This window comes from Tasmannia lanceolata, unplaced genomic scaffold (genome assembly GCF_043159265.1).
Source record: "Tasmannia lanceolata isolate RefF3 unplaced genomic scaffold, GAP_Taslan_0.1 ptg000002l, whole genome shotgun sequence".
Classification (NCBI taxonomy): domain Eukaryota; kingdom Viridiplantae; phylum Streptophyta; class Magnoliopsida; order Canellales; family Winteraceae; genus Tasmannia; species Tasmannia lanceolata.
Genome location: NW_027518679.1, coordinates 42431067 through 42455253, shown reverse-complemented (window position 1 = coordinate 42455253; position 24187 = coordinate 42431067). Strand labels below are relative to the sequence as shown.

Here is a 24187-nt window from a genome sequence, read left to right as displayed (position 1 = left end):
GGCTCTGATACCATGTTAACTACCGGTTTACTCCAAAAGCTTAAGCTGTTGGAGAAGGCGTTATTTATCTTTTATACTTCGGTTATTATTGCCCTCAATCAGAGGAGGTGTAACCTAAATCCGTAAATAGTGTCTCAGACGATAGTTGTACTTATGGCTATTTTAGAATAAGAAATCCCAGTATAGCACTGTGCAATAAGAGAGAAATTGAAGTTAAGCTTTATCTAAACCTATTCCAAGTATCTCGGCATTTACCATAACTAATCTGTCAGGGTTAATTTTTTTATCCAACTTTTACAAGGTTAAAGCAATGATTATGTTCTTCCTAGGTTGATATCTTTTTCCCTTTACGTTAACTTTCTTGCTAAGTGTGCTAAGTGTTTTTTCATTTGCACCAAGTAGCAATAGAAAAATCAAAGTCATGGTTTCACTTTGCTTTGATGTTTGCTTCTTGTGCAGTTATTATTATTATTATTATTTTTGAATAGCAAAATGCATTAACTAAAATGAAGCTACAAGGAGCCCGGGATGGTAAAAAACAAACAAATAAGAGAAAACAGCAAAAATAAAATCCATCCCTCTCTGATAAGGAATTGGTGGGCCACAATATGGGACAGAACGATCCGGAACCTAAACCTAGATGGGTGGCTCCGCCGAGAGGATGGCTTAAACTCAATTTCGATGGAAGCTCTATAGGCAATCTTGGCAGGGGAGGGATTGGAGGTCTAATTAGGGATTACAAAAACAGATTATTATGTCTTTTTCGGGGCCGACAGGAGATTGTGATGCAAATGAGGCGGAGATCAAAGCTTTGTTTTTTGGCTTACGATGGTCTTATGAGTCAAATTTGAGGTCTCTCATAGTGGAAGGGGACTCCACGAATGCGGTGGGATGGGCCTCCGGTACATCAGCAGGGCCATGGCGTCTCCAGAATGTAATAGCGGAAGTTCTGGACCTTGTGCGGGTGCTAAAACCGGGAATTGAGCACCGATGAAGAACGGCAAACGAAGAGGTGGATATGCTGGCCAAGGCAGGAGTCCTACTAGAGGAAGTCACAGTCTTCCCCTCTTTGTAATTTCTTGTATGGAATGTACTTGGACTTCGGTCCACTTTTGTATAAGGGTGGGGACAACTTGTCCCAACCATTATTTAATAAAATTTTGTCAAATTTCAAAAAAAAATAAAAATCCATCCCTCCCTGCCAGGGGAAGTATGTCAAAATTGTCAAGGGCTGCCTTGCCAACTCCTAAGCAGGGTAGATAATTGGCCTCAGGGGTAGCCGAATGCCATGTATGCTGAAAAACAACTGCATGGTCATCCACTCTGTCTAATACTTAAATCTATTTCATCCACAATCTGCCAGAGTTAACCCTCGCTACTCTTCACCATCTAATGACGTTGGGTAATCTCATTCGACAATAAAGGTATTAAGTAGATCCTGGTTAATCAAACAAATAACCTCAAAAAAGAGCATGAACTTCCGTCGTATTAGACTCTTTAACATCTATGGGGTCATATTAAGCAATTCTACTCTGCGCCCGTCACCTAAAAGGCCCAATCGCAGCTGAACCCTGATTACTTAAGCTGGAGCCATCAAAATTCAGCTTAAAAAAGCCACGAGGAACCCAACTAGGGGTTGGTTTGTCCTTCGTAAAGTGGTTGAGTCGAATCTCATTCCAAAGAGAGGATTCCAATTAATATTGAAACTTTGAAATAAATGCCTCCCAATGAGAGATAATGAGTAATATCTAATGCTGAATCTACAGATCTTTTCGAAATACCTTCAAAGAATCTTCTGATATTTTATAACTTTATGTTCGTCTTTGGCATTTTACCTGTAATTCAGCTAATGATGTTATGACACATTTGTTGATGTTTCCTACTGTTTCTTGACCTAAGACCATTTTTAATTATTTTCTTGACCAGACGTGTCATGTTGCCGAAGCAAGCCAAGGGCATGCATCTGTGTATGCATCTTTCAGTCTTGGCCATCATTCTATGCCCTCATCAAGGGGGTCTCAAGCTGGAACATGGAGTATGCAATTGACGGATACTGGCTCCACAGAAAATGGAATTCCTTCAAGTTCTGGCTATCATCACAATCAACAAAGGGAGTTGACAATTTCAAGAGGTGCTCAGGATGGGTTGAATTCTACATCACATGCGTCTACTACAGTTACTTTGGGAACAGTAAATGGACCTCAAGAATATAGCGACTATACATCCTACTCGAGTTCTTCTGACCCTTACGGAGTTTGGAACACGGGATATCAGGGTCAGGGTTACTACTATGGCTATCAACAGCAAACTAACCAGTCTTACTCTCAGCCAGTGGGAGCATATCAAAGTTCAGGTGCTCCTTATCAGTCTCTTACCTCATTTCAGAATACAGGCTCTTATGTCCCCTCTACAAGTTATTCAAGCACTTACTACAATGCTGGTGATTATCAGACAACGGGAGGATACCAGAGCAGCAGCTATAGTAACCAGACCAACTCTTGGAATGATGGAAATTATGGAAACTATCCCTCTCAGCATTATTCAAACTACACGTCCTCTGAATCAAATGGTGCTCCTAGTTCTACTACTGTAGGTGGAACTCCAATGAATTATCAGGAAGACTACTCTAAGCAGTGGGCCGAATATTTCAGACAAAATGCATCTGATGTTAGCTGTGCTCCTGGGACAGAGAACATATCTGCTACCACTTCTTCCACTGTGGAGTATCCAATTCCAGGTATCAGTGGTGGGTATGCAATTTCAAACAGCCAGCCACCACCACCTGGCACTACATCTTGGAAACCAGATTCCAGTTCATCTCTGTTGCCTTCTTTGCAGGTTTGAGATTTTCTTTTGTTGAATTTTTTGGATGAAAGACATGCACATGCTCAAGAATTTGTAAAATGACCCATCGCATTGATAAATGTTTTCAAATACCAAAATGAAATGCATATTACATACATGTCAATAAGTAGTGCCTTCTGAAGTTCTAGCATATTTGTAGCTCTTGTTATTATCATTCAACTCAACTCAACTCAACTCAACGCAACAAGGCCTTTGTCCCAAACTAGTTGGGGTCGACTACATGAATCCTTTAGAAAAATTTCATGAAGAAGGTGAAAGGAATCTACCCGGCTTTAATCCTGGTTCTAGTTGGGTTCTTCTATGTGGATCATTTTCTTCCATTCTATCCTATCCAAGGTCATGTTCTCTGTTATGTTCCTAGCTATCAAGTCTTTCCTCACTATTTCTACCCAAGTTGTTTTCGGTCTACCCCTACCTCTTTTTACTCCATCAATTTGGCACGAGTCGCCTCTTCTCACAGAAGCATCTAAAGGCCTACGTTGGATATGTCCAAACCATCTTAAGCGGTGCTCTATCATCTACTCCTCAATTGGTACCACTCTCATCTTTTTACGAATGTCTTCATTTTTAATTCTATCTAACCTTGTGTGGCCACACATCCATCTAAGCATTCGCATCTCCGCTACACTCATCTTATGCACATGCTGCTTCTTGGTGGCCCAACATTCTGAGTCGTACAGGATGGCTGGCCTCACAGCTGTCTTATGAAACTTTCCCTTCAACTTGGTAGGGATTTTACTGTCGCACAAAACTCCTGAGGCAACCTTCCACTTCAACCAACCTGCTCTTATTCTATGGTTAACATCTTCTTCAATCTCTCATTCCTTATGTAGAATTGAACCAAGGTAGCGAAAGATATCCCTCTTAGGTACCTCCAGTCCAGTCATATTTACTACATCCTCGTCCCGCCTCCTTACATTACTAAAGTTGCATTCCATATATTCTGTCTTAGTCCTACTAAGTCTAAAACCTTTGGATTCTAGTCATATTTACTGCATCCTTGTCCCGCCTCCTTATTATCCTTGATTTTTGTATTAACAGTTGTGTAGTTGTACACTTGTTTAAAGGTCTTAGCAGCTTCTGTAGCACCCTCCACATCACTACTTGCCTAGCAGATTATTGTTTTCCTTTCACAAAGTTTATTCTTTTGTGGGAGCATATAGTTGCTTTGCTCATTTATTTTCAGGTCCTCTTTAGAGTTTTTCTTGAAAAGGACAGTCTGTCCATCCTGGATTACGATACAATTGCATTTGCACTTCCCCAAAAAATTAAAAATGGAAAAAACAATAGCTTATATTTAACCACTTCCTCTTCTATGTAGATTCTGATTTAACTCCCTTAGTATGTGAAAATTTTGTTTTTTTACTGTCTTTGAATCCATAGCATGAAGCTATGAAGTCTCTATTAACTTTTTTTTTTCTCACATGATCTGCTTTTGATAATTCTATGTGGTACTTTTATTCATTCCTTTTGATTGTTTTACCTGATATCTCGTAATATGCGTCCATAGATCAAATATCTTCCCAGAAGTTTGTTCATGCGATAATTATAAAAAAAGATGGTTTATGGAAGTTAGTTTTGGGGCTTCGTTGCCATGGGGACTTTGGGGAGCCAAGAATTAGACGCTGTGGTGGAATGTGTTGACCTTGGTTTGGGCTGGCTAGATGGACATATTAGACATTGTGGTGGAGTGTGTTAACCTTGGTTGGGAAGCTCGAAGGACATTTGGCGCCTTCTTTGTTGTGTGGCATTATACAAAACCCCGGAAGGAAAATTTAATTTTTGGTTTTGCGCCAAAGGGTATTTCGGTAATTTTCTCTATCTAGTGGCATTGATATATAAGGCACATATTAGGGTTTTGAGAAGACAATGTTTTCTTTGTGTTTTTTGGCTAAGAAGAAGAGAACACTAGACCGATATAGTGAAAATTTTCTCCCGTGGACGTAGGCACTAGTACGCGGTACGATGGGGGTAGGCTTAGTTGGTTCGATATTTGGGGTTACGGGTTGCTTTGTAGCGCTAATTCTGGTCGCTTCGATACTATGTATATAATTCTAGTTGCTTGGAAAAATGAGCCCCAGTTGCTTTGACTTCTTGAGAGGTAATGGATCTTATGGATGTTTTATGACTTTATCTTCATCGGAAAGTAAGGAGATTCACCCGAAGATTGTTTTAATTTATAATATGAATTATCTAAAGACTAAAATCTCTTATTGCTTTAATGAAGTTCCGATGCAAAATATGATATAAGAGGGTTGGAAACTAGTGAAAGATCTCATATGGCGTATATTTTATGAGGAAAGAGTACAAAATCATAATCAACTTACAAGTTTTGTAAACTTAAAGAACAAGGGAATTGACAAATTTTAAGAACACAAGAAAATAGAGGAAGCATGATATCTGCATGTAAATTATTAGTCGAGCAGTTGGACGGAAAGGCCCGTGTTGTTGTTTCTCTCAAAGGGCAAAACCAACTCTTCTATTTAGGGTATGCTCCCTCTCTCTCAACGTATTTTGACATGCATCTCTCTCTCTCTCTCTCTCTCCCTCCAGTCGTCATTTTTAGCAATTTGGGTCGCAAGTGAAACATGTTCGGACCATTTCAAAAAAAGAAAAAAGAACCACGTTTGGGGCTGTATGACCCAGATTGCCATTTTTAGTGATTTGGCTGCCCATGAACTGTGTTTCGGGTCATGCGACCCAGACCACAGGTCGATATTTTTTATTTTTTTTTTATTTTTTTGGGGGAGGAGGGGGGGGGGGGGGGGGGGGACCTCAGTAACACTGTTCCCAATTTATCCTTGGCCTCATTTGCACTCTTAGGACCATGAGAGAAGTCATTTTCTCCATGGTTTTAAATTTCCATTGAATCACGAAACGACCGTAATGTATTATTAAGAAAAAAACGATCGTAATGTATCTATTTCCATCTCCCACCGAAACGATACCGAAATCGAAACAGATGTCGAAACCAAAATCATAAGTGCATTTGTCGTATACTATATTGTATGTGTTACTTAATTATGCTTATATGAATTGCATGTGAAATGTGGTATATGAATTATGTATAAATATTTATATGAATTACATTTGAAATGTGTTATTTTCTGAATTTCCAGACACGGGCGACATCACATGTCACTAGGTGCTCGATGTTATTGTTAAAGTATAAAAGATTAAATACTACCTTTCTCCAACAGCTTAAGCTATTGGAGAAGTTGGTAAGTTAACATGGTATCAAAGCAAATGCCTGGGTTCAAACCTCCTTGATAGCAAAATCCACATGCAATGGCTAAACCCAAAAGTGGGGCCACATGTGCCACGTGTAGACCAACCCTAGAAAGTGGGGCCACACGTGAGGGGAGTGTTAAAGTATAAAAGATTAAATACTACCTTTCTCCAACAGCTTAAGCTTTTGGAGAAGTTGGTAAGTTAACAGTTATTAAACCATTATAGTTGACTGTCTTTCTTATGTGATGTTTTCTAAGTGTATTTGTGCCCATTCTAGCATTTCCTAAAGTTTCATCTTAAAATTCTATCATTTACATATGTTTCCATGCGTTTTTGTGATTTTACAGGATTTCCACCAAAATTTCCAACCGAAACCGAAATGTGTCCGTTAACCATGTTAAACGAAATCAAAACCAAATCCGAAATTTACAGCCTGATTTCCCCTAATTCTGTCAAAAGTCTCATCAATGATGAAGTCTAGCAATCTCCACAAACCCTCACATTTTCTACTACCCCACAATATTACATAGTTGGTGTTGCCTTCCACTAGAAGTCTACCTTTTAAAGCGCTTTTGAAAATGTGAGGGCCCAAAAGTAGTGCACAAACCTCCGCCTCAGTGTTGACAAAGCCAATCAAACCCAGGAACAAGTGAATAACCTCGCCATTGGACTTGGCAATACCAAGCGATTCCTGACCACCCACCGAGTTGAAGTTTAATTTGATTATGTTGGGGGATGGTGGCATTCATTCTGCTTTGGTCTTATTCTTTTTGGATCCACCCCATATGACCTCCTTCCACTTTCTAAATTTTTTTTGAATAGAAGTCTCTGAAGTCCCCCTCTAGCCAAGGGCCCAAGGTCCAATTAGCTAGAAGCAATTGGATGTCCAACATCCAACGACAAATAGACGTCTTCTTTTCTTCAAAAGTCTGTCTTTCTTTCAAGGATAATTGTGAGCTGTTTGTAGCGTGTGTACAGGCTGTTGCTGCCTTTGTAAGGACTATAGTGTCCTTTTGTGGATTGTTGTGTAGTTTTCTTGTGGATAGTTTTTGATGAAAAATGAGAGATAGACAAGAATCTGATTCTGACTACCTCTGGAACTCCAGAGAACCAAACAGGGCCTGTTTTTCCTCTCTTCAAGTATGGTTGTGGACTGTTGTCGATTGTGTACACTCTTTCTGTGTAACTGCTTTGTGTGGACTTTTTTTGCAATCTCGGTGTCGATTGCTACCTTAGACTGTTGCTACGAGTGAGTTGTATTAAACCTTGGTGCAGCCTTAGTTGGATCCTATGCCTTCTTCATGGGGGCTTCTGTGCTTTCAATTCATTAGGATTGCTTTGCCTTTGTAAGGGCTATACTACCTTTGTGTGGATTGTTCTTCCTTCTTGGGGATTGTGTTGCTCTCCTTTCCAGTTACTTCACTGAGGGTTTCAGTGTTAGAGAGAAGTATGCCTTGACATATTTAGCTGGAAGAGGTCATTCTAGTAGAGGACACAACCATGAGTCAGGGAGAGACCATAACAGTCATAGAAGACATGCAGATCTCATACTGTGTACGACTTGATGTGATTGGACTCTTATGGAAGAGATGGGTTTTATGGCTAACCAGTACATTAAATGGATTGTCGCTTTTTATTGAAGTCAATTTGGTAGTATGTGTTCTAAGCTAGGCATATTATCTATGCTCCAACTTGAGGGTTGTCTAGAGTTGAGTTAGTCTAAGGTTATTTATATTTATGTTTTGCTGAAATTCAGTTAGTTTTATATTTATTTACATTTGAAGGATGGGGCACATCATTAATGGTCCTCAGTGGCATTTTATGTAATTAAGTGAAGTAAAATATTATAAAAGGAATCGATTCGTTCTCGGACCCTACTGTTGGTTCCATGGGAGAGAGCACATACCATTGGTGTTGGACAGAGGTGGGGCTAATGGACATAGTAGACCGGCAGTGGAAAATAGGTGTGAGAGATGCGATGGTCAGAGAAACAAAGAAGGAAGGAGGTACGCTAAAGCTGTAGAAGAGGGAGATTGACACTATCTAGGTGACGGGCGATGTTGCAAATGCAAGTTTCTTAATCTTAGGGGACAGGTGGCCTGTAGAGTGTAGAAGATGCAACAAGATTTGGGCAAGCTGAGATATGAACATTCCTTCTGAGCTATCCGGATCAGACGTCGTATTGGTGAAGGATAGGCATGATAAAACAGGGTTAAACAAGCTTCCACGGGCAGATCGTCATCGACCCTTAGTCTGGGCTATGCTAGAGCCTCAGATCTTCATCAGGACGATCTTGGCCGTGTTGGAGGTATTAAACTACAGTTGATTAGACATTTTTAAAATAGTATTTGGGGTGTCCTCGAAGATTGATGGTCCTCTAACTTTAAGGTGCTAACGGCTTGGCTCAAGAGAACCAACAGGATGAGGGTAAAGGCCCAAGTGCACCAAGTGAGGGAAAAGACAGATCCTCATCAAGATTGTCATTGACCTGCCTGTGGAGATCATCATCACGATGGACATCACGAGGATATGGAAGGAAAACCTAGATCCCCGTTCGCTGATTTTTTTTGTGTGGAATGAAAGATTTGTAATCTCTTTTAGAGAGATTTGGTGGGAAATCAGAGGAATACCTCCTCACTTGGTTGAGTGATGCCTTTTTGGAGATTGGAAGGCACTTGGGGAAGGTCGTATCCTTCGACCTATCTTGTAGCTCATGCCAGGGCTGTGAGGTGGGTAGGCTATGCACTCTTACATTCGGGGCCTTTCCATTGGAGTTTACCTTGCCAAACTTTGTGGATGATACTGTTTTCGGGATACATGCTGAAGAAGACTCGATTGAACGGGGGGCTTGGAGAAGGAAGCAAAAGCTTTCTTTCTCTCGGTTGAGATGTGTGACTGGCATGGGGATGGTGGGTATAGAAAAGTAAGAAGTTATTCGATCTCTTAATGACTAGGCTTGAATTTAATGTTAATTATGAAGGGGCCTCAAGGAGAAGAATGTTGGAGGATCGAGCTAAGAATAGTTGTAGCTCCAGGGGGGTTGGGTTAATATCCGAGAAAGTGATTCCCTGATGATCTTGGTTTGGAACATTAGAGGCTTGGGCACCTCGATAAAAAAAAGTTCTTGTGAAACATGTTCTTAGGGAAAAAAACTTATATTTTCTCTATTTTCTCTCGAGGAGACGAAAGTGGAAGGCTTATCTCTGGCGAACCTTAAAGGAATTGGTCGCTCCCCTAATTTTAATTTTGCTGCCGTTGATGCTTCTGGGTCAGATGGAGGCATTCTAGTGGCCTAGGGTTGGGTTGAAATTTTCTGTAGAAGAGGACGCTATTGGGGACTTCTCAGTTCTTTTTGATTAAAGGTGGAAGTTCAGTTGCAATGGGCTTTCTTTGCGATGTATGGTCCTATGTTGGGATCTCTGTAATTCCATATGGTCAGAGCTCTCCATGATTCGGGATCATTTGTAGATCCTGTGGTGCATTTGAGGAGACTTCAATATAATCTGTTTCTTAGGGGAAGGGTAGGTAGCGCTCTAGGGTTCCGTCTGAAATGGTTGGCTTCTTGGATTTCATCATTAGAAATGCCCTGATCAATTTGCCTCTTATTGGTGTGAATTTTATGTGGGAATGCAACCTTAGTAAAAGCCGATTAGACAAGTTCTTCGTGTGCCCGCAATGGATTATTGCCTTACCGGAGTCCTACGTATCGGTGTACCCATACCTACTTCAGATCATCATCCCATTCTCCTTCATACTAGGTAGGGATCGTGGGGCACCTCTCCTTTTTGCCATGGTTTTAAATTTCCATTGAAACTGACATGAAACGACCTAAATGTTTTCATTTCCATCCCTACAGAAACGATAATGAATTTGAAAAACATATTGAAACCAAAATCTTTAGTGCAGTAGTGGTATATTATATCAATGTGTTACATAATTATATTTATATGAGTTGCATGTGAAATCTGGTTTATGTATTATGTATAAATATTTGTACGGACTACATGTAAAATGTGGTATGTATGGAATTATCAAATATGTGCGAAAACATGTCACTAGGTGTTCGATGTTACTAAACCATTATAGATAGTTGCCTTGCTTATGTGATAGTTTCTAAGTGTGTATTTGTACTGATTCTAGCATTTCCTGAAGTTTCATCTTAAAATTCTATCATTTGCACATCTTTCCCTATGGTTCTGTAATTTTATTAGATTTCCACAGATTGTCCAACCGAAACCTAAATTTGAAACCTTGCTTTCCGCTTCGAGCTTGCTTGAATGGAAGTTCCATCCCTTAAAGAGAACCTGAAGTCTTGGTGGGTAGAAGCGGAGGTGTCAGGCTCGATTGACATGAGACTAGGGCAAAAACGGAGATATGCAAAAGCTAAGCTTAAATTGTGGGTCAAGTTGGTTTTCGGAGAGTGGGGGGTGTGCAATGGAGAATGCGAGACATTCTCAAAAAACTTGAGATCCTATATGGTTTAAGTGAAGCTAGTCTTATCGGCACGGATGAAGCACATGAAAAATGCCAACTATTGGAGGATAGTAACAGAAGATAGTCTGTCTTCGCAGCATGGATAAAGCACATGAAAAATGCCAATTATTGGAGGATTCTGACTGAATTATCTTCCGGGAGGAATTGAAGTGGAAACAGAGGTCCAAAGTGAAATGGTTGAAAGAAGGGGGTAAAAACACTTCCTACTTTCACAATATTGCCAGTGCGAGAAGACGTGCTAATAGAATTCACTCGCTCGTTATTGGTGAGGAGAGAGTCAATGAGAAAAATCCGATTTAAGAGAGGATTGTGTCTTATTTTGATGCCTTATTCTTCTATGAAGATTAGAGTTTTCCTTGGCCAGAGAATGTTATGTTTAATCAGTTGGATTTGGAGTACAATGAGGGTTGGAAGGGCCTTTTTCCAAAGAAGTGGGTAGATCATCTCTTCTCTCTGCAATGAGACAAAGCTGGACGGATGGTTTTTGCCTAGCTTTCTTCCAATGATCTTAGGAGTGGACCAAATGAGATTTCATGAAGATCTTCCATGAGTCTCATGAGAATCTGAGCTTGAGCAACAGTACGAGAGCCACGTTTATTACTTTGATTCCCAAAAAGGATGTCGCTATGAGCCTCGTCGATTCTCTCGTAATTAGCTTAGTGGGAAGCGTATATAAGAATTTAGCTCAAGTGCTGGCAGATAGGGTGGAGTGGATTGTTTGGATCACATCACGAGTAGGATGGAATTTGGCTTGAGATGACGTGGTTGGATAAGATCTTGCATTTTCGCAGTTTGGATCTCAATCCTAATGAACGAACCGCTTAGAGATTTCTTCAAGACCTCCAGGGCTTATGCCAGGGGACCCTCTCTCTCCATTCCTTTTTACAATCATGCCAGTTTTTGATGTAGGATGATGTGTAAAGCGAGCTCTTGCGGCCCGATTGAAGGTTTCTACATCAGGCATGATGGATTCCACTTTCGTATCTCCAATTTCCGGATGATGCTTTTCTCCTCATTACCCTGTGTTTCGAAAAATTAGAAACCTTAAGGGCCTGTTCAGTTGCGCCTTGGATTTGGAAAAGAAACAGAAAATGGGCCCTTTTTCCACGAAAAATAGCTTAAATGGTCGTTTTGTTGACTGGATACGGAAAGCGCGAGGAAAGCTCGAATCTGAGGTGGAATCCGAGAAATCTGACATGGCAAGCCCGTTTCTGCGTAAAAAAATCCGACTAAAATAGTCGGATTTATGTTATTTTCCTAGACCTCCATCGAAAACGTCAAAGCACACCTCTTTTGTTGCGTTTTTTTCGAAGCACTAAAAACTCCTCCTCGCTATCAACAGTTCAAAGCCTCCTTCAACAGTTCGAAGCCTACATACCTTGCTTCTCCTTCTCTACAGTTCGAAGCCTCCTTCTCCTCCACTTCTCCTCAACAGGTAAGACTCCATAGCTTCTTCTCCTTCAATCTTCCTAGTTTTCTGTTTTTTTTTTTTTTTTTTGGATTTCCTCTGCATATGCATCTATTTTTTTTTTTTGGAGCTCGTATATTCGGGCTTCTATTTATGTCTTCCTGGTTTTTTTTTTTTGTTTGTATATTGGGCTTCGATTTATCTCCAGAGAAGATGTATTCCTGGTTTTTTTGGTTTGTGAAATCTTTAGATCTATTTAATTGGGGGCTTTTAACCATGTTATTTTGGGGTATGCTTACTGTTTTTTCAGATTTGGGGGTTTCCTTTCTTCGTTTTTGGGTTAGATTTTTGGTATTTTGAACCACAGGGAGGGTGCCATCTCCATCTTCTTCACTTGTTTTTCCAATTTTTCGGGTTTGCCTTCTTCGAATTTGGGTTATCCTCTTCGTTGTTTTCTGCTTTTTAAACCCATTTTCAGACACAGATAGGGTGCGATCTCCCTCTTCTTCACTTGTTTTTTGTTTGTTTTGGGTTCTCATATATTTGGGCTTCAATTTTATGTCTTCTCAATTATAAATCTTGGGTTTAGCGACCTGATATTTACATTTTTAAATATCAGAAATTTGATTTTTTATTGGTCATAAGATTGGGATTTGTGAGCATTGATAAATCTGAGGTTGTGTGTGATGGTGATCCATGATAATGTATTTCAATGGCAAATTTTAGCTGGTTGGCTTTGATGGTGTTAATGATGGTTTGATTGGGTTGGCTTTGATGGTGTTAATGGTGGTTTGATTGGGTTGGCTTTGATGGTGTTAGTGGTGGTTTTTTTGGAGATTTTGGTGGTGTTAATGGGTTCAGTTGGTTTGGTTTTATTTAGATTACGTTGGTTTTATTGATTGTGTTGTTTGTGATTGTGTTTAAGATGCCTTGTTTTTTATTGGTTCGGTTTTATTTAGATTATGTTGGTGTTAATCACAGCTAGACACATATTTGGAGAGAGCCAGGTATCGGAGCAGCGAAAGGGTTGAGGAAGTGCAAACGGTAGAGGAGATGCGAAATGAAAGGGCAGAGGCGGTGCCACAGGCGGTATTACCATGGGTTTCCCTCTTTCTTGTTGGTTCCATTATATTGCTTTTAAAATCTGCTTCTTAAGTTTTTTTGAGTATTTATTTGTGTTAGTGGACTATTTGATAGGGCTTAGGGGGCGTAACTTGCTTTATATGTGGTAAAGAACATATTCTGTGCTGTTTCTTTTCTGTTTCCCTGGCAACTGAATGCGCACTCCTACTGCTTTCTTAGCAGTTTTTTTTCTTTTCCGTTTCCTTCTGCCACACCATTTCCTTTTCCTTTCCGTTTCCTGTGCGCAACTGAACAGACCCTAAGGCAGTTCTTAGATTCTATCAAAAGATCATAGAGTAACGTAAAAATTTCAGCAAGGCCGTAATTATGGGAGTTCAACTAGAGGATTTTGAGGTTGCGAAATTGCGATGCTTTTAGGGATGGCTGGCTGGCTGGGTCCATCCTTGATTCTTAAGATTACCACTGTGCATCGGCATGCCCTCCGAGAGTATGTGGGATCCAGACGTTTGAAGATTGGAAAAAAGATTAGCTCCTTAGAAGAAGCGTTCCCTGTCGCTTGGTGGCAGAATTACCCTTGTCAAGACTGTTTTGACTATTCTCCCTATTTATTCTATGTCCCTTTTACGATGCCCTATCTAGGTGATTATGAGAATCGATCAGCTTTAGCGGAACTTCATCGGGAATGATGGTGTTATCAAAAGGAAGTACTACTTGGTCAGATGGGAGGATTTGTGCAAACCTGAGGAGAGAGACCTCAATATCCGATAGTTAAAATCTAGGAAGCACGGGTACTCTCCCGAGCCCCACGCACCTGTGTCGGGTGCGTACCCCTTTTATTTTTTCAAAAAAGAAAAAAAAAAGTGGGTTGGGTGCATGTCGGGTGCGCACCCGAGCGCACCCAACACGTTTTAAACCATTTTTTTTTAAAAAAAAAACCAAAAAAGGGGGGTGGGTTATAAAAATATGGGGGGATGGTTTAAAAACAACAAAAAAGACCATTGGGTCTTTTCCCCCCCAAATCTCCCTCCTCTCTCTCGACCTCTCTCCCCAACTTATTCTCCAATTGTTTTTTAAAATTTTTATAAATATATAATAAAATATTAAAATATATTATATTCGGTGTACCCACAGTGTACCCGCACCCGGTTTTTTTGGAAAATCAGAGTTGGAAATCAGGAGCAAAATAGATTATTGTCGGATGGAGTGGTGTGGCAATAGCCCTTTATCCACCTACCTTCTTATGCTTTTTAATATGGTTGAGGACAAAGACATTAGTGTGATGGATTCTTTTACAAGCAAAGTGGGCAGGTGGTTTGGAACGTTAGATTTCGAAGGAATTTTTTTGATTGGGAGGTGGACTTAGCCACAACTTTCTTAGATAGGATCAATTTGAACTATATAAAGAGGGTTGGTGATGACAATAGAGTTTGGAGTTAGGCTTCAATTGGAAATTTTCCTTTCATTCCTTCTATTTCCATCTTGCTGGCCAAGTTCACCCTTCTTTCTTGGAGAACGCAGAACTCCTCGGCTCTCCCCTAGAGTCAAGGCTTTCTGTAGGATTGCTTCCCTAGATAAGATTCTTATCGTGGACTATCTCTGATATAGAAAAAAGATTTTCGTGAATCATTGTGCATAATGTCTCGAGGATGCCAAGTTGGTTGATCACTTACTGATTCACTATAGGTTTACTTGTGCGATTTGATGTTTCATTCATAGCTTGTTTGACTCTAGTTAGGTTCTGATGCATGATGAATAAGGGAGACTATATATGTAGAACTGATGCCAATTGATGCAGCGGAGATTAAATTTTAAGATCGCTTGAGCAAGGGAAGAATACCGAGTGTGGGAGAAATAAATATCATTCATAAAGTGTGTCTAAAAGAGGGGCCAAATGCCTTTATTTATAATCTACATCAAACCTCATGAGAAGCTTGAGGGGGAAGGATAAGAACTACTTATGATAGTTTAAACTCTCCCGCATCATCGTCGACTCCCTCGAGTGACACCCTTTTACGTTGGCCGCATTCTTGCCCGAGTCCGCGGCTCCGCGCTTTACCTCACGAAGTCAATCAAAACTCTTTTGACCCTCCCGAATGATGACCACATCAACCAAGTTCTCGGATGCATCAACTGAGTATTGGATCGCGCCACGCCAAGTCAACTAGGATTTGCTTTGGCCGCACTTTGACCCGCATCGGCGTTTTGAAACGATGCTTCTAATAGGAAAACATGGAAGCTCCAAAATGAACTTGCCACATGTCCAAGACATTTTCAAATCATCCTACACCTAGGACTCCTCACACAACCAGACCTTAAAACGCCTACACCTATTTAAGCTTTAAAGGTCCATGGACCCTACTTTCTATCGATTGAAGTTGACAAGTGTCCAAAGACTTTTAACTTGGTAAATCTAAGCCAATGGTCCTATTTTTACGGACTTTCTAAGCTTGGTTTTAAATTTCTACTTTAACCAACACGAAATGACCAAAATGTTTCCTTTTCCATCCTCACCGAAATGCTTACATAAGCCAAATATCAGTGGTATGCTATATTAATATGTGCTACGTAATTATATTTGTCTGATTTGCATTTGCAATATCATGTTTATATTATGTATAAATATTTATATGAATTACATGTGAAATGTGGTATGCATTTCAATTATTAGGCATGCACACCAATGCATGTTATTAGGTGTTCAATGTTGTTAAACAATTATGAATGGTTCTCTTGCTTATGCAATGATTTCTAAGTGTAGTTGTTTTTATTCTAGCATTCCCTGAAGTTTTTTTTTGGTTGGTAAGCTGGGATGAACCTCCGACCTCTAGGTCAACATACAATGCCTTGACCATTGAGCTAGAGGCTCAATCCCGCATTTCCTTAAATTTCATTGTAAAATTCTATTATTTTCATATTTTCCATACGTTTCCGTGACTTTATTGGATTTCCACTGAAATTTTCTATCTTTTTTCGTGGCAGCCGAAAACCGAAACCAAAATAGAAATTTAAAACCTCCTTTCCAAGTAATCCTACTACAACTCATCTAATTACTTTCCTACAACTAGGATTCCTATGAAAACATGGAAATTGCCTTGGGCCATCTGTACCTTAATTGACGTCACCTTATGCTACAAGTGTTTGATAGGACCTAGCCACTATTGATAATGGCACCCCCTCAATAATAATGTCCCAAAGTGATTTTGACACCCATGCTTGATAATAAAAATAAGACCCCAATTTGATAATGACACCCTTCATGGGATCTCCCATGTAGAATGCCCTCCGTCCTCATGCCATCTTACTAGTGGGGCTCTGAAGGTTGGTTATTTTGATGTTCGTTTCTATGCTCTCTAGGTTACTCTTTCCTTATCATCTTTTCCTAGCTGTGAAAAACTCAACTCCAACGAGTTAAAGAAATGGTATGAGTGTATGGCGCATAACGATTGGGATTGAGATGTTGCACTATCTCTACCATATACCAGGTGATGTAGGACCGGGAAGAGAAATAGAAGAAAGGGGAGAAGAAGAATAGGGGAAGAAGAAGAGAGAAGAAGAGACGAAATTCGGGAGAAGTAGAAGAAGAGAAGAAAAAGAATAGACGAAAGGAGAAGAAACCTGTAGAGGGGAGAAGCCAATCAATCTTTATTCAATAATCATCAAAAGTTCACAATAAAGCTGTAAAGAGGCCTATAAATAGGCAATTAACAACCTAAAAGATAGAAACCTACTAAAATAAGAATTCCTAAAAGACTAAACTTCATAATTCTAAATAACATGGAAAATGAAAGCCTAAAAACTAAATAACATGGAAAATAAATGCCTAGAAATCCTAATGGGCAAATATGCCACTTATTGGCCTACGATCTGCATCACCAGGTACTAATGGGGATCATAGACGTCCCTTGTGGGTTTATTCTAGGCGGGGCCGCACTCATGGGCCCCCCGTAGGGATCTTTTTATTAATTTTGGGGTTATTTTATGGTTCTTAGGGATATTTTGGGGATTATTTGGTATCATTAGGGTTATTTTAATGTTTATTGTTTTCTAGGGAGTTTAAGTTAAGGATTCTTAAATACCTATGTATAGGCCAATTTACACCTTTTTATTTACTTTTGATGATTATTTGAATTTATTAAAGATTTGAGTGCTTCTTTCTTCCCCAAGTTTTCTACTTCTCTTCTCTCTTCTCTCTTCTTCTCTTCTGGCGAGACAAATATTCACAACATAGGTACGCACCACCCTTTCTGTTAAACCCATCTCAGGCGTTGACCCCTTTGAGAACTCCACCTTCCAAAAACCGAGAACTCCATCTTCCAAAAGCCTACACTGTCTTGCTACCTTACACAGACAAACCCTTGAACACCCCTCTTTAACTATTTCCACCCTCCTTTGTAGCCACCTTCAACCATTATTCACCCTTATTCAGCCTAACCCTACCCTCTTCCTACAAACCCTTTTCAAGAGAGAAAAATAAAATAAAATCCCATCAGTACCCATCTTCCTCTATAACCATCTCCCACAAAACCCTAGCCCTAGTCTTAGCCAAGCAACCCCAATCCCAAACCGCATCACAACAGCCCTTAAAGCCCAAAAATCCATACGCAACATCATCCTTATCTCCTCTTATCCCCAGTTCATACAAAACCAGTCCTTGATCCCTCTTTCTTCCTCAAAACAGAACCCTTAACTTCAATCCTTCTTCATCCCACACGATTAACCACCCAAAACCATTCAAATCTTGAACCCCATCTAATCAGCCCTAAGAAAACCCAGAAATAATAAGGTTTCAGCCCTACTTCTCACCTTGAAACCCTAAAAAAAAAAAAAAAAAAAAGAAAAACCGAAGAAGAAATGAAAAAGAAAAGACAAAACCCAAACCTTAACGCAAAGAATCCCTACCTCATCCTAGCCTTGGTGCCTGCTTCGCCGCCCCCTCAACCCCATCTTCTCCATCTTCTCAGGCGTTTTGTCCAGCCACAGGTTTGGAGTAGGAAAAAACCAACGAAAGTTGTTGTTCTTCTTCTTCTCTCTCTCTCTCTCTCTCTCTCTCTCGTGAGAGAGGAGAAGACTTAAATTAACAAAAGGTAACCCCTCCCCCCATTCTCTCCTTGGGCACCCCTTTTTTACTACGCAATACTTATTTCCACCCCCCAATTTCTCACTTGGACACCACCATCTTTTCTTCACTTAAGCTTCACGTGACACTCGGTTACGTGAGTGACTTAAACAAAAAAAACTCATATCCCCCCTTTTCCCCTTAGACAACCCCCTTTAGGTAAATCATCTGTGAGCTTATAAAATAAGGTCATTTTCACACCCCGTTTTTTTCCCATGGACCACCCACATCTCTATTACTTATAAGTGGTCAGGTGACCACTTAAAGAGAAAAAAATAAAAAAGAAAAAAAAAGGAAGAAATTTTTTTTTCTCTCTCTCTACACTTCCTCTCTTCTTCTCATTTTCTCTCTCCTCCATTAAGCTACTTCCACTCAGAATTTGGTATCGCCGTCAACAGGAAAGTTGTTCGGACACGTGAGGTGCATATCCAGCCCACTTTCAGTCGTCAGCAGCGAGCGCAAGTGCTACTTCGACCAACTTTCATCATTCGTTAATTTTGCTCCGACCGTTGATTTGGGCTATTCGGGAGTTCGATTTGAGATATGCGACAAGCATTGTGTTCCTTTCGACATGACAGACAGATTACATAGTTGATTATTTCATTTTTCGACACCGATCCTAATGGCTCCACCATTTGTTCCATATTTTGATGGGTACTACGATGGATATTTGCAAGGCTACACTCCCTATAGCTATTATGAAGATGCATGTCTACGGTGGTCGATGTTGGTCGATGTTGTAGATGCATATTATGAGTACTACGGCTATGATCACCAAGCAACCATCTCTCGAGCTAGAGAAACTGCGAGACGACCAGCATAGTCGTTATGGATACACATGGTGATGGAGCCTCGTAACTTAGGCGAACCTTTATTCCGTCGATGGGAGGAGGTCCGATATGAGCCTGTGGCTCTTTATCGGTACGAGTAGAGGTTGTTGCGTTAAGAAGTGGCTCGTCGTGAACGAGAAGCCGCAACCTGTCGTGAACGAGAAGCTGAAATTGAGGCAGCGAACAAATTTCTAAAGCATTGCATACGTGAGTGTGATCTGCAGAGCCGCTTAGCTACTTCTTCTCCACTACCACCTGTTGATGATGTTAGTTCTCAAGAAGGGGAGAAGGATGTTGCTAACACTATTGAGGAGCCGCATGATAATCCAGACATAGTCGACCGAGCATCGTCATGAGTCAGAGGCGAGTGACATGACTGATGAGCCATTACCTGAGACGGATGATCGAAAGTATATTGTTGATGATTGCCCTATCTTTGAGCCGATTGAGCTCGACAACATATAGGAGCTTGTTATGCAACTTGATCAGGAGGTCTTAGCATTTACGGAGATTGATTCAGCTGAGCCGGTGAGATTACAGAGAAGAATATTATTGAGAAGTTTTGCCGAGGCTTCCTAGAGAACGCCCTTACAGAGTAGGGATTGATGCCACACATGACTTTCACGCCAGTCCAAGAGGAGTACATTGCCATTTTCCTAGCTTCTTTGATTGTCAAGAGAGGTTCGCGTCTTCATGATTCTACATGGGCAATTGCTTCCATATCGCTCCACCTGCATTTCAGACCACTCACATATGTCACGAGCATTAGACATTAGGAGTGTCTCTGATGGATCGCGGGTCCTACTCTTTCAGTGGATCGTCTACATACTTCATCCAGGCAGACTAGAACTCGAGGGCGAGTTCTTTTCAAGAGGGAGATTTTTCAGTTTTGATGAATAAAGATTGAATACAGATTTCTCATCCTCTAAAGATCTCTTCTTCCTCCTTCCTATTCTCCTCTATTCTCCTATTTTTCTCCTTCTATTCTCTTCTTCCCCTCTTCTTCTTCTCTTCTTCTCCTCTCTCTTTTATTTCTCTTTCTGGTCCTACATCAGATACATTCTAATAAAGGGTGACCTTTTCACCCTCCTAGATATTTGCAATTTTCCATTGTATGAAGTACTTCAAACAATGTTTTTTTTCTCTGATAGCCACTATGAATATTGAGTTGAATTTCAACGTCATCCTTAAGATGTGTGGCCGTTGGTAGAATAAATGGCGTCTCATTCATTTTTTCTACATCATGTGCTTTAGTGTTATATGAAGGTCCTGCAGACTCCGTTGAATGGCTCTTCTTCTCCAAGTGTATTTTGTAATGATGGTCGGCTTCCTTAACCCCCTATATAATGCATACGACCTACATACTAGTGGAAGCAACTTTGAATGATAATGGCCGCTCTTGTCCATTGCTCCAACTCTGTGTGCTCCATGGAAAGATTTGGCAATGATGATTCTGGCACATGTCTATATTATGTTGTATGTCTTACATTGAAGATGGCTCATCATTTGGCTTGAGGATCAAATTTAGTGTCTCCGCTGCAAGAGCTGTAGGCTTTTCATTCGCACGACTCAAGTGCTTCGACCGACATGGGTTTCAAGATAATTTGTCTCCCATTGTGCATAAATTGGTAAGTATTGGCTCGCCTGTTACGAGATACGTCTTGGTTATACATCCATGGATGTCCTGAGAGTATCTGTGTAAACATTCATGGCATGGGCACATCACACCATATAGTCATTATTTGTACTGAAGGAAATATTTATAAAGCCATGATATCAGAATGGTAGTGTTGTCGACCCACACAATTTTCTAAGGTCTCGAATGTGGCTCGGTCGTGATATGGAGAAAATCAACTGTGGATTTGGAGACGACATTATGATGAGCTTGTGAACCTTCTTGCCACTCTTGACTAATGTGTGGAAGATGTTGGTACAAAGCCAATCCACTCTTGACCGTATTAACCGCGCCGATCCAATATGCGCCTCATGGAAAATTTTGGTACAAAGCCTATCCACTTTTGACCAAAATGTTTGCATAATGATTACAAGATTAGTTAATGCATTTTATAAAGATAGTAAAACCATGGTTTTAAATTTTGGCCGAAATTAGGAATGGGATCTTTGTTTTTCTTTTTTTTCACAAAGTTGAACAAAATAATAGCAGGACTCACTCGAAGGGAGTCGACTCGCGGCTCCCTCCCTTGGGCGACGGAAGCTCTAGGGAGGGGAGCCGGTCCTCTCTCTCTCTGTCTCTCCCTTCTGGTCTCTCTTTATCTCTCTCTCTCTCTCTCTCTCTCTCTCTCTCAGAGAATGGAGTCGGGAGGAGGCCATTGGGAGGAAGGCCGTCAGGAGGAGGCGCCGAGAGGCCGTCGGTTGGCTGGATCTGGCCGGAGGTGGCTGGGTATTGCGTCTCTCTTTCCCGTTCTCTGATCTCTCTCTCTCTCTCTCTCTCTCTGATCTCACCCTCTCTCTCTCTCTGGTCTCTATCTCTGATCTCTCTCTCTCTCTCTGATACCTAGTCCTCTAATCTCTCTCTCTCTCTCCGATCACTCTCTCTTGATCGAAGATTCCCAGTCGTGATGCGTTGGTGATGTGGAAGGCGGCTCCTCCGTGGAGGCCGGATTTGGAGCCGTGGAGGCTGGATCTGGTGCCGTGGAAGGTTGTGGAGGCCGTGGAAGTTCTGGAAGGTCCGTGGGTTGTCGGATATGGAATTGTGGTGGTTGTGGGAGGCCATGGAGGCCGGGGGTTGCCTAATCTGTAGGCCGTGAAGGCAGTGGGAGGCTGTGGGCTACCGGATTTGGCAATGGGATCGGATTTGGTATTCGGAGGCCATGGGTTCGGATTCAAGGTCGTGGGAGATGGCCTGAGGCCGGATTCTGATTTTTGGGGTTAGTGGAAGTAGGTAATGGCGAGGATGGTGGAAGAAAGGCCTTATTTAATGGGGATCACCGGAGCTTGGTGGTGGTACGAAGCGGAGGCCGCCGAAGATTGAGGTTTTCGAGCGGGATTTTTGAAATTCGAATTCTAGAGTTGGAATGTGGTGGAGTCGTCTATGTGGCATGGCAGACACGTATCCTGACTTGGCGGGGCCCGCAAATATGGCACTTTTTGTTGGATTTGATTCAAGTTAGGCTTTTGGGTAATGTAATGGAGAATGGGGATGGTTAATATATAACATATATGAAGGCTTTTGGATTGAAATTGGGGAAAAATTTTTTAGGTATAAAGCTACACTTTTATGTCTCAGGGTATGCCCGGGTCAGTCCTCCCGATACTATGTAATGTTAAGTGGGACCTCTGGTCCCCTTTGTAATTATTATAGTATCAATAAAATTTGTCATCTTTCAAAAAAAATATATAACGGATATGTAAGCTAACTCTACTATATGTAGGGGGTACCGTTGTAGCCTGTTAGGGGACAACTTGTCCCTTATGTGGCTCTTTCTTGGAATAATAAATGTTAATTAAAAAAATAAAATCGGTTATTTCGGTTTCAGTACAATCCGAAACCAAATTCACATGAAGTCGTTTCTTTACAAGATTTCGCCGAAATGTCGCCAAAATTTCGGTTGAAATTTTATTTTTAACTTTTTTACAAAATTTCCGTAGAAAATTTTAAAATATACACTGAAAGTTATAATTTGCACCGAAATAGCCGAAATTCCAACCGTAATCGCCGAAATTGACACAGGAATTTTAGACATTTCGGTCGAAATTAAAAAAGTAAACGAAATCATAATCATATTTTTACATGATTTCGGTCAAAATTCGGCCCGAAACCGAAATGTTTCGGTTTCGGTGGTGGTCGAAACCGACACCGAAACCGAAATTTAAAACGTTGAGTAAAACTTGCACTCATGAAAGAGAATGTATGAGAAAATAGCAGTACCATGAAAGAGAGTGCTAATTACAAATCGTAAATGATGTAATGCAATGCTCTTCATTTCTTGTGATATATGATTTGTTTGAAGTATCTATGAAGAATGAGGTGGAAGTGGATTTGCCAGTGTTAAGCGAAGATACACTATGTGCTGTCGATGAGGAAGACTTGCGTGAAAACTGCTTGGAACGATAGGTAACAGATAGAAGGTTACAGCCACCTGTGTGATATCTTTTCTGTTGGTTACCTATGCCTATAGATCTCGCCACGTGGGTCAGCATAGAAGAATTGGCGAAGACCTATATCAAAGCTATAAACTATATGAAGATTGAACTAGAGGGAAAGTTCTTTTTAGGAGGGCAACAATATGATCTTGGTGGGCTCGCAGGCCCTGCCCAGAAGCATAATTTCCATGAAGATTTACATTAAGAAAAGTTGAAAAAACTCTCCACAGATCATATTGGTGATGTCTTGTTGAAGTCAACTGTGGGGCCCACTGGGGTCTGTTGGGGCTGAAATTTTAGGAACTTGGCCATTTTTTTTACTGTTGATAATTATGGTTAAGAGTAGTTGTGATGGAAATCTAAGATGGACTTGGTTTTGTGTAGAATTTGGACTATTTTAGAACTTCTATTTGTGATCTTATTCTCAGTGGGATTTGTGATGGTTTGTGGTTAAGTTTGGTTTCTACAAGAATTCCATTGACTGTCAATGTTTAATTTATTGTCTATGATTGGTATCTACATCCGAACTTTATGGCCATGTCCAGAAGTGATGAATTTTTTTTCATGATAAATTGGTGTCTCCAAGTGGTGAGAGAGGGGTAGGGCAGTGGGAGAAGGAGAGACATTTGAGAGAGCACGATTGAGATGAGGGTGGGAAGTAGCTAATTGATCCTATTTTGAGTAGAGTTTTTTGTTTCCTATTTTTAGGCACATCTCACCACTTGAAACACTGGTTTCATGATTTTTAGCCACTTCACCAGCCCCTACCCATCTCTCACCACTTGGAGACACTAGTTTATCATGAAAAAAATAATTCCTGGTAGCCAAATGTGCCTTATGTTTTTTTTATTCGTAAATATTGCCCTTCCCACTTGAAATCGCATGGACCTCCAATGAAATACATAGCATTCGGTGGAAGGCAAATGAAATATTGTAATCCTTCTCTCTCTGTCTCTCTCCATGTGTGTGTTTATTCTATTGTTTCCTTTTTTTGCATATTTATCATAGTTCTTTTAAGAAACCTATGATGCTTATGATTTATGATGTCGCTTGATC

At 40.6% G+C, this 24187-nt stretch overlaps 1 protein-coding gene across 5 annotated transcripts in view; it reads left to right on the top strand.

Annotated features, from left to right (window-relative positions):
* Window positions 1-24187, top strand: part of SAC3A (SAC3/GANP/Nin1/mts3/eIF-3 p25 family) — a 67894-nt gene that overhangs the window by 10258 nt on the left and 33449 nt on the right. For 3 of the 5 annotated variants that reach the window (XM_077376814.1, XM_077376816.1, XM_077376813.1), the window contains exons 3-4: window positions 1927-2838; window positions 12980-13087. In XM_077376814.1, coding sequence (XP_077232929.1) covers window positions 1927-2838; window positions 12980-13087 — 1020 coding nt within the window. Of the gene's footprint in view, window positions 1-1926; window positions 2839-12979; window positions 13088-24187 lie in introns of those variants that run through there. The other 2 variants (XM_077376817.1, XM_077376815.1) reach the window with 2 other exon arrangements.